Genomic DNA, 11,564 nt, shown 5'->3' with positions numbered 1-11,564 from the left:
AAAAGTAATCTCTGTTTTCAATTTATTAAGATAAAAAGAATAAGGGATTCTTTAGGGTTGGTGTGTTAAAATAAATATCAATATAGATGAATTTCTTCCTCATTTAGGAGATGGTATTAAATCTCTGATAGATAAATCATACAATTCCGTTTTAGTGCAAGTTTTAACTCTTACATATGATAGAAATTTCAGAAAATTAGTCTACGGTGTGTTTAATATCCTTGTTTTTATGGGAGTAGGTGTTACTGTTTGGTATAGGTTTATACCTGGTTAAATTAATCAACCACCAGAGGATTTATTGCCACCAAGGATTCATCCATTTAAGAACCCGATTGCTGTAGTAGAGGGATACAAGAAAGTATCTTACTTAATGACAAAAGGCATCGTTCAGACTGTTATATCTACATTTATGCATCAGAGCCCCTTTAATGAAATACTTAGCGTAGAGCTAGCAAACTTGAATTATGATACAAATTATAGAGATCGTTTTACGAGTGTTGGCATTGCAATCTTGATAGCTAGCTTTTTAGCTACTAAAGTTATGATACCAGTAACTCCATAATTAATACAATATATATGTATATTACTACGCTGTTTGTTGAACATAGTGGGTTGCCCAATCATTTATTACACAATGCATTTACAAGCCATATCACTAAAGGAATTTACAAGCATATGATTTATACTATCTGGGTATAAGAAGTGCACACCTTTCATTGAAAGAAAACACTATTGATAGATTGGTAGCTGAAATAGGAAGGAAATGCTATCCACGCTAGATAGCGAAAAAAAAGCTTTTCTTATTTTCAATTGGTAAAGGTCATCCACGATTCATTCCCTCTTTTGAAAGACAAGAAAGAGAGGAATAAGATTCCCTAGAAAACCCAATGACAAACCTGCTGGTAGTGAGTAAGAAACAATTACAGTTAGAGAGTAAGTAACGAAGATAGAAAGATAGAATCAGTCTCGTAAGCAAGTGCACGATTTGCTATTGGCTACACTTTATCCTTTTCTTGGGCCGAGGAGTGAATCACTCGCTTCGGATTTGGACCACTACTTCACCTTCAACGCTTTCACTTGAAAAAGGGATATATGACGATTCAAAAGAAGATAGTCAGAGATCAGTTGCAATTGGAAGATCAGTTTCTTGAGTCTCACGCGACCGATTCGCATAGTTCTATTAAAATAGGGGGATTTCTCTGACCAACAGCATAGGTCTGAGTCTAGGTTTAACCCTTCTCTACTTACTTGAGAGTTGGGAGCTAAACTAGATAAGTATTAACCCAAGACTGGTTTAATGAGACCCTCGCCATCCTTATGTAGAGCAATGGTGCCCGTACTTGCAGCATTCTGAATTCATAATTCGAACTAATCAGCGCAGTCTCGTGCATTTAGAAGATCAACGACTACACCTTGGCAGCAGAAGGCCTTCACTAAGCTTCTTGGACTTCAATACCGACGCAAGGGAGCAAAGAATGGAGCAGCTGATGCTTTGTCCCGACGCTGCCATAGAGTCGATCTCGCGGATAGGCGGAGGTACCGATTGCTTGCTCCTTTGCATGTGAAGGTGGAGGCCACGATGATACTCCAAACAAATCCCAACCAAAAAAGTGAAAATGACCATTATCTCGTTCGAGTCCCTCGTTGGAGGATGTGCGCAATCAACGAACAAAATCAATTTAGGCAAGATAATATGGACAAACTAAATGATAAATCTAAAATGATCCATAGTTCATGTTCGAAATTACTTCGTTCTTCTTCGATGTTTTCGCAAAGCAGGTCCGATTCGTTTCTTGGTTTTCGCATAAGTTCGCAGAACTTCCGTTCTAAGTACCAAGTAAAGATTTTAGGTATACCAAGTCTGAGTGAGGTGACTCGACCAACCCCAACCCAAGTCCAATCCTAGCTGATGCCTATTTCTTTCATGCCAGGCATCTTCCGGTGTTCCGATTTAGATGTGGGATGCCGCTCTTATCTTAAGGGTAGGAAAGCTTTTCTCCTATCTAACTGGTGCAACTCCGGATTGCTTATGCAATTGGCTAAGCAATTATAGCTTCTGCGGCAAACAGTCTTCCTTCCATGGTCGATCAGGCGTAATCTCCATAAGCTACTGTTGTCACGTCTGAGAGGTAGAAGCTATCTATCCAATCCAATCCTTCTCCAAAATGCCACCATGACCGATCCAATTACTATAGAGCCAGCAACATTCCCCTAAAGGCAATGCCACTCTCATCCTTTTTCCAATTAAGATTGTACTGGTAGCATGTTGAAGCTGTGGAATGGTGTTTGTTGGTGAGTAAAGAGCCCATTCTAGAGATGAAGCAGTGTACTTTCCTGTTTTTTCACCTTCGTTCGTTACTTTCAGCTTCAGGAGCAAGCCTATAGTAGGTAGTAGGAAGGCGAGTGATGGGTAATCTCGGTCGGTTAAAGAAAGGTACTAGGGATTGACCTAAAGCTACGACGTTGGAGGAAGTTCATAGGTTCACACGTTGAAAGAAGAACGTCGGATTGAGACGAGAAAGCAAGTGCAGGCATTCAATAAGGTAAGCTAGGGTTGGCAGAAGCAGAGAAGAACGATAGAGAAGAAATAGAAAGAATCGAATACCAAAACAACTCCGTTGATTGAATGTCAAAGCCTTCGGCCCTTCTTCTTTCTTCAACTTTAAAGCTCTTGCTTAAACCGATTGGGAGTCCTCCATCTCTCTTAAAGTTTTCAGTAATCATTTCTTTTCATTCCAATTCATGTCCTGAAGCTTTGCAAGGATCGAATGTTTTCCTTTTCAGATTGAGCAATCTCCAATCACCTTAACCAAATTGAGTAGGATAGGCCAGTGGGCAGACCAGCTATAGAGAATTGTTTCAAAATGAAAAGAAGATGACTTGAGCCAGGAATCGAAAGATAAATAAATCGGGAACTTCAGTACTGCTGGCTGAGGACAGTGGTTAGAGAGAGTCAGGGAGTTATTGGTAAGGGCACATACTTCTATTCTAGGGGAAGGGTCAAGCCAGAGGCAGAGGCAGCAGGTCTAATTCCAGACTAAACTAATAATACCTTGCTCGAGAAAGGATAAGACATGGCTATCGCTTCGACAGCTTCTCCGGAGGAAAAGACGCCGCCCATAAGATGTGCCTAGAGATAACAATCATTTCAGAATCTCGTATAAGTGATCAACTACTTGTGCCTCCGAAAAGGTAGACAATCAGGAGGAAATGCACTCTTGATTTCCCTTCGGGGATAAATACTAATCTTGTTTTTCTTGTTCCTTACAGGAGAGAGAGTTATGTTTTCTTTTCTTCTTTAAGGTAAGGGTGAAAGTTGATATGATTATAGAGAATCAGTCCCTCACGACTGGGGGGCTATTCACAATCATTCTTATCTTTCCATTACCGAGGTAGACAATCTCTCTCTCTTTTTCTTTTTTGAATCCTCTACGAGGGGGTTCGATATTTCTGCTAGTCTTTCTTTTTTTAGCCCTGATGAGTATATTTCAGTGAATCTATGGATGGATTCTACCGTTCATCCGGGGGCTACCAATTGCTTAACCAACCCGATTTTTTACTTCCTTACAGAAGAATGATAGACGGAAGCAGAATCAAGGGATCTTCTTGGTATGGTTGTAGGTCGGCGAGATGTCCAGTTTGTCTGTATGAGCCTAATAAACAAGCCTATGGGTACACAGTCAACCCGAGCTAAAGCTATTTATGAAGAGTGGCGGTCACAAGCATTGAGCACCAATATCTAAAAACAAAGCGTGGATAAACCGAACCCGGAGAATCAAGCGTCGGACAGCCAAGCCACTATTTCGCTTTGATCGAACAGAAATAGGATAGAGCTTTAGTACTCGATCGGTATGGGGAGAGGGAGTTTACTTGAGGGTACTGACTTGCCTATACTAAATAAAGGAAGAGTCCGCAAAGCTGAGCTTTCGGTTCGCTCCCCAGGCCTTCAACCCTGTTTGCCTCCTTTCTCTTGCTTGATGGAATAGTTCAATGCCCGAGCTCCAGCTTTGCTTGCGTTCTTCACCGGCGCTCGCCGGATGTATCACTCATCCCGAAAATAAGGCAAGGAGTCTGCTGTTTGTTATAATCATTACGGGAATGAATCGCATATGTTGGTTTAGAATTGCTCGGGAATTCATTGATAGTGACTTTTTTCAGTTCTAGGGGGGCTAGTCTACTCCTCTTTTTTCTCGATCGAGCCGCTTTCCCTCATTCTACTCGTCCAGCCCTCTTCACGAACTTGTACAATCAATGCCACAAAGATAGCAAACTCGATTATCGAATATATAAGGAAAGGGGCGACGATTTGGCACCAGATATCCGGAGGTGTGGAAAGAGCTGCTGTGATAAGCGGAAAAACCATCAAAAAACGACGATTGCTCGTGAAGGTTTCCACAGAAAGACCCCTTGGTTCTGGCAAACAGATCACAATTACAGGTACCTGGGAGCATACCGATGGAATGAACAAAATACGAACAGTTAACATAATATAGTCATAGATCTTAGGTTGTAACTTGATCATGAGCGAATTTGTTGATGTTGCACCCACGAAGTATGGAAAGTGCCAAACATTGGGAACTACCCGGGGAGGAGTTAGGAACAGGAACAAGGAGAAGCGAGAACCACTTAAATGGAGGAATCTATTGTATTTCTGCCTTTGTTCCCCATAGCAACTGGGGATCGAAAAGCACCAAATTTGATGACTTATTAAGGGAAAGACGAAGTAAGAGCATGCTATTGAAGACGTTGCAACATATGTCGGGGGGGCCTCCGTTGATTGTGTACGAACAAAATACGAGTCCAAAGGTAGGGTAAGAAAGGGTTTAGCTAATGGAGAAATTGACTCTTCCGGGAACCAGTAACGCGTAAACCATGTCAAACCAAGACCGATCAATATCCGAACGGAACGGATTCGAACTTCTCCTAGAAAAGTTTCCGGTGCGAAATTCCATTCAATGAGTAATTCAAAGGAGAAATGCATTTTCGGCATGCGGTCGGTAGGGTCTACTTCCCCCTTCCCTTTTTCGTCACAACAAAGAGAAGAAACAAGACCAAACCGAGACCGAGAGCGAGAGCGAGAGGAATTAAAGGGTGAATCAAAAATGGATCTAGTGGGCTCTCAATTACAGGTCCGCCTACTCCTGGAAGACCCGCGTCATTGGCAGGGCCGGCTTCAACTGGGCCAGGGCGACCCTCTATCTCTAAATGATCTATCCGCTCCAAGTTGGTGAAACGGCTCTCCGGATCCGGATTATTAGTCTGAATGCTGTCGAAAAAAGTCGTTATTTCCTGGCCTAATTCAGCATTCAATTCGTACAAATTTGTCTCTGTATTGAGTACCAAAACCTGGGGCGGATGACTATCGTCCCGCCAAGTGTGCTGAATACTGTGTAGCCAAGCATTCGAATAAATGCTCCTTTTCTTCAACTCGGTCATAGGAGCCCAATCATAGTTGTGTGGATCGGGCATGCAAAATTCACGTAAATTTCTATGAACATCTGACGTTGCGAATCGCTCCATGTCAGAAATTGAGAAGAATCTATATCTCATTACGCGATCGTTACTGTCCTTTCAGCTCTGCTCCCGAAAAGAGAAAGGAGACTGATCTTGACGTCGGCGTTGGTTTTTCCAACGAAACGAAGAAAAGTTTGATTTGATTGGTCTTTTTCATGCGGAACGGAACCGTATTAGTAAGCGGGCCCACACCTTCTCCATCCCTCGATCAATAGTTTATTTCTCTTCTCTATCCCCTTTCTCGAACTGAGCTATTTCGAGCATTTCATAAACAGAGCTCGATAGTCCCTTTAAGTATTCACTTTTCCAGGAGCCGACTTACCAGTTAGTACTGGCACTTTTACAGGAACAGTACCAGAGACTCATATTGTAAGAAGAAATTTTCAATTAGACACTACTAGTCGAGGACACGCGACAAGTTACGTTCTCATTTCGCAGAGATCGCGATCTTTCTATTCTATTCTTTATGGACCTGAGCTCACTTAATTGCTTTTTGAGGGGGCGCAGCTCATTATCTATGCTATGCATTTTCTCATTGGCAACAAATCAATGTCATAGCACTATTTCCACTAATCACTGCACAGAAATGCAAAAACAGAAGAGAGGGGCAGCCCAGACATGAGAGGACCACCACGCACAGCAACGATTTGCTGATTGAAAGCTCCCTAACTATGTGTCTGTGCGGATCAGGAACCAAGTAAGTAAAGGGATGGTTAAAGAGGCAAAGTGATGCCCGCCCAAGCAAGTGGTTTGTTTTCGAGAGAGAAGTGTTTTTTTTTTTGAAAAGAAGAGCTCTTTCTAAGTTGACTTGCATTGCACAAATCATGCACATTTTTGAAAGTGCTTTGTAAAAGATCTTCAATGGAACGAGTTTCTTTTGACCATTCCCCCCTCTGACTGGGATGTCGTGTGTTAAAGCACAGTCTGGCTCTATAAGTAAGGAAATATCTCTATCCGGTTATTTGTAGTGAAAATCTGTCTCGAGGAGAGAACGAGGAAAGCAGGGAATAGCGGAACAAAGAAAGAACTCTTAGGGGAGGAAAGCTTGCCTTTCCGATTTATTCACAGGTAAATTCGGAGTTACACGAAGTGGAAGGACCAAGGGCGAAGCGAAAGAGGGCATTTGCGTTCCGGGGAGGGCGTCGCGTAGGCATAGTTCCAATGGTAAGCTGATAGAGCTAGCGAAGTAGGTATACACGAGATATGCTTGTTTTTTAGTTGGTTTTGTTAGTTCATCAAGTCCAGAATCGGGGATGCAAAGAATAACCGAGATAGGTAAGTATAGGTAGCCAAGGCGCCAGGTGTAAACGATCAGTCACGATTGGTCAAGGTATGCATGGGCTAGACCTAGAAATGTGACAGAGTTACTAGGAGGCGCGCAGCGGTATCTTGTATATTGAACCGTACGGGTTGAGTCGAGGGAAGAATCTCATTTATTTTTTGAAGTATAAAGGTCAGTTTAATTAAGTATATTTTGGAGTATAAAGGAAAGGGCGTGCGTGTCATTAGTCAGCCCGTTTTTCTACTATTTCTATCGCGTTTCATGCTAGATCGGTCCTGTACTTTCTATTGGGTTTTCATTATCATCTTAATCGTCATTCTTCACTATACGTGGGTGGAAACAAGTGTATTGGGTTGCGGAGCTAGCACTGAATCAAAGTAGATCAAAGTAGGTGATATGCATGGGCTCCACTACATATTATATTAGTAAAGAAGTTGACTTAGTAAAGAAGTTGACTGGGAGGGAATCTCTAAATTAGGAGTTTTCATTCAGTCTGCTCAACTTGCTTTCCTGGAGAGATAGTGTGTGGGTATGATGGAAAAGGAGATTCCTAAGGTAGGCTTATGCGCCAGTGCAAGCTGTAGATTCGAGGCGCGTGCGACGAATAGATCCCACTTTCCTATGCTCTTCCTAAGATTATCGTAGTGGTTGATGAGATGAGGAACGAAGTGAGGTCAAGGGCAACCCCTTGAGCGACTGAAGGCGAGCCCGGATCCAGAGTTTGATGTAAGCAGGTAAGGTTTTAGGAAGTGAGCTAGCTCGTGTTCATCGTCGACAACGGTTCCTAGTAGTAGCTGTTTCTCAAGCAGTAGTTGAGGAATCTGTTGTTTGGATGAGAGGTTTGAGGAAGGTTAGGAATGACTAGAACTAGTAAGGATAGGGAAACCCAGAACTAGCTATGATACGGATTCTCTGGATTATCCCTCGACTAGGACAAGGAACGGCGCATAGCTACATTCCAGAAATGATCGATAGCTCGGATTCGAACAAGGACTAGCCCCGCAGGGCACCGGAGAACCCGCGAACTGGTTGAATAGATAAGGAAAGCCGAGCGTAATGTTCGTAATGACCAAGGGAAGGTAGGATTAACGGACTAGCGTAAAACAGGATATCCCTCCTTTTCGATTAGAGGACTAGTTCAATTAATGAATTCGAGTGAGGAAGTCATCTAGCAGCAATAAGATATTAATTGTAGCTGGCTCTGGAAGATAGGATCAATCCGGCTTGGCAAGATGGGGATACCCGGAAATAGGAAAGGAAGAAGTCAATAGTCAAGGCTAATGTGTCTCACTGGGGCAGTTAGGAAAGTAAGCAGGTCATGGGATTTCTTCGTAGCGAAAGACGAGGACAAATGTTACTAACGTCAACTAAAAGCAATGAAATGGCGAGAGGGGAAAAGCAAAGACTCTACTCACCCACTACCGGACTCTTTGACAGGCTTTCTCGAACGACATCCTTTTCTTTTCTCATTTGAATGATGGGGTTGTCGAACATCGATGAATTGTTCGCTTGAACGAACAAAGCATTCAAGGAGCAAGCTGCCTTGCCAATGGGAAAATGAAATACTGGAATTGTAGCGAAAATGAAATCAATTCATTTGTCATCGTCCGTGTCACCTGCCAAAGAAAAAAGACATATTCTAGTTTCCGAACATGGGCGTAATTCCTAAATATAGGAAAGCTAGGATTGGGTTGTCAAACAAGGAACTGGTATTCCTAGTGTTTGGCCACACCCGTCACTATCAATGATACGAGAAAGCTGCCTCGAAGAGCAGACTTGGTTGAACTGTATTGATGTACAGAATCAGCGGATCTTGCTTGTGTCACAAGAGTGTTGTCCTCTATATTTACATAAGAAAAGGAGATCCCTCTGGCCAAACCAACTACGAAGTACGAGCAGTGGGCTAAGATAAAAGCAAGGAAGTTGGCATCGGGAAGTAAGAAGTTCTTGCTAGACTGAAGATGATCAATGAAAGATAGGGTTTGCCAAACAAGCAGGGGTAAACGGATCCTGTTAGGAAGAAGAAGAGCAGGATGCAGGTACTGTTTAGTAAAGAAGGAACAATCCTCGTATTGGAACCGGTCGAGGAATATCCCTCACCCTCGTATTTGAAAAGAAGTGAATCAAATACAATAGTAGGTAGGAAAGAAAAGCCATCCTTTGAGTGGTAACTTTACCAAGGTAGGGATAGTCGAGAGCTGGATGCCGGCCTTATTCTGTTTAGAATAAATTTATTCACCGGCAAAGAAACGACTACTGCGAGCAGGAGCGATGCAACCGACGGGAGGACAATCCTAATTGGATTGGCGGACTAGTGAAATTCATGTAATTTAGAGTTGGCAATGGGAGCTGGTGATAAACAGGTAAGGAAGCACTCGACGAATAGTGACATTTATGAATGCAAAGCGGGGCCAAGGCAGATATACGGATCAGGGGTATAAGCTAAAACAAGCAGAAGCAAAGCCGACTTCGAACGGGGATAATCGATAAGGCTGCCCTCCGGTCATAGGATTAACGGATTAGCTGGAAAAGTCATATGCCTCGGAGAGCAAGACCTTAATTCAAAAGAGCAGGCCTTCGAAGCCGCGAGTAGAATACTTGGAATCAATCCCTTGACCTTGAAACCGAACGAACCGGCTAACAATTGCCGTAAAGCGTCTCTTCCTAAAACCTATCAGAGAATGCTCTGCCCTCTCTTTTTCCTATGATTATGGAACTAAAGTCTGAAATAGTTTTTATCAATGTTTTTCATACTGGCTACTAGCAGGCTTGGCTTGCCCATCTCCTCGTAATTGAACTCGCATTCAGCTGGTCTTGTTCTTGCGGTTGGCCTTTTGAACATGAATGGTAGGAGCTCCAACATTCGAAGGCGGCGAGTTGAAAGAGTGGCAGGTGTATTGGCTACGCGCATTAGTTGTTCGGGCGAGTAATGCCAGGGGTAAGACAAGCTAAGCGAGTTGGCTATTCATTTCGGTTTTGAGCAGACAGGTATCGGGTAGCAAGGCAAGCGGGTCAAATAGTTAGGGCAGCCAGAGAGGCAAGAGCAGGAAGCAAGCAAGCCGGTAAGCCGGAAGAGCAGGCCCAAGACAAGCAAGGCAAGGAACTCGGTTACGCCTGGAAATCCTCTTTACTTTCCACGAAAAGATCCACTTCAAAAGTTTATGGAGTAGAAGAACCCGCATAAACTCATATCGGTACACCTGAATAACCATATCTGTGAAACCCGGTCCATCTGTATACATCGATATTTTCACTGTATACTCATTTCCTTTCTGTTTCATTTTCCTCTCTAAAATAGCTTCAGGTTGCACTAGTTATTCTCCATCTTTCCCCACAATCGGCATGTCAGATAGGACTTGTACACCTTCCCCCACCCTTTTCTTCAATTGCGAAACATTAAAGACTGGGTGTACCAGTGTACCAGCTTTTAAGCTATCTTACTAATCCTTTATGATCACCCCCTGAATCTTACTTACTTCTGAACTAGTGTGCAACTCGTGGATGAAAGGAATAGTTTTCCACACATAATAAATCATTTGAGCTAATTCCTGAAAAGTTCGATTTTCCTCTTTGCTGATCATTGAAAAATCGATCTCTCAATTCCACCACTTGCCCGAAATCCTGAAATGTAACTCGACTAACCCAACTGCTCTTTGAAAAAGAACCACTTATTGAGTTGGTAATTGACGAGCATTTACTCTCTTTTTTAATCCTTTTGAAGAGTCCCTTCTGACGTGGCTTTTTGATGAGAAGAAAGTGATAAAATTAGAAAACGTTTGCCCGAGAAGTACGAGTATATTGTCGCTGCAATTGAAGAGTCGAAAGATCTGTCGACACTCTCAATTCAACAATTGATGATTTCATGTTCGTCGCATGAAGAGAGAAATCTACAGCGCGGGGGAAACTCGGTTGAAAGTTCTTTCCAGTCGAAGTTGAGGAGCCCAAAAACCCTCGATGAATCAAGGGAATTTTAAGAGAAAGGGCGGCTCTCGTACTTTATATAACTTCCTAACATTCGTATTTTCGTTCGTTATATAGCGGATAAAATATCCCATTCATCCGTTAGTGATTTCTTGCTTGCATTGGCATTGAATATTCTAGTGTAGTGACTGGGGCTTCCATAGCCGCCAGATACCTCCTGCACGCCCTTCTGGGTTGAAGATTCCTACTCCTTACTGTGAGCAGTGGGTGGCATAGCTTTTTCTAGAGGATAGCATTGGCTGTCTTGCCTTCTTGATTGTACTTCCTATTAGTTCACGGGAGATAAAACCCATCTGGATTTTTTAATATCTATAAAAGTACGGCCTTAGTCGCGCATTGGTGTGAGCGAGGCGCCAGAAGGTGCTTTCTCGTAGAATCATTTCATTGGGAAAGGAAGTCTGAGCTCCCTCAATTGTGCACTCTTCACCTGGAAAAAGCGGAAACCGTGGATACGTCCAAGAGAAACCTTACTAAATTGAAGTAGGTCCGGTGCTGTTTCTGTAGAAAGATTTGACAGGGTAAGAAAGTTATCCGGTCGGTTGTCCGACAGTGCCGTAGTTGAATAAGCATTTCCTTTATTTACTTCTAGAAGGACTCGAAGTGAGACCAGAGAGAGAAGAGTTTTCCCGCAAACCATAGCGACTAGCTAGTCTCAAAACAAAAGAGTTCTTTTTACAGTAGCGGGGTTGGGAAAGTAAGGAAAGTAAAGCCCGATGATTCTGTGGGAAGGGACGGATTTAAAATTCCTTTTTCCTTCCTTTTTACGCCACCTCCACCCAATCCTTGA

At 42.8% G+C, this 11,564-nt stretch overlaps 1 protein-coding gene across 1 annotated transcript; it reads right to left on the bottom strand.

Moving 5' to 3' along the window:
* Window positions 1-3,463: 3,463 nt before the first annotated feature.
* Window positions 3,464-10,075, bottom strand: LOC120694190 (uncharacterized tatC-like protein ymf16). The gene has a single exon (XM_039977359.1). It carries the CDS (start codon window positions 4,988-4,990, stop codon window positions 4,175-4,177), a length of 816 nt encoding a protein of 271 aa, XP_039833293.1. The 5' UTR covers window positions 4,991-10,075; the 3' UTR covers window positions 3,464-4,174.
* Between the last annotated feature and the right edge of the window lie 1,489 nt (window positions 10,076-11,564).

Source organism: Panicum virgatum, unplaced genomic scaffold (assembly GCF_016808335.1).
Source record: "Panicum virgatum strain AP13 unplaced genomic scaffold, P.virgatum_v5 scaffold_4047, whole genome shotgun sequence".
Lineage (NCBI taxonomy): Eukaryota > Viridiplantae > Streptophyta > Magnoliopsida > Poales > Poaceae > Panicum > Panicum virgatum.
This window is presented reverse-complemented; position numbering and strand designations above follow the sequence as displayed.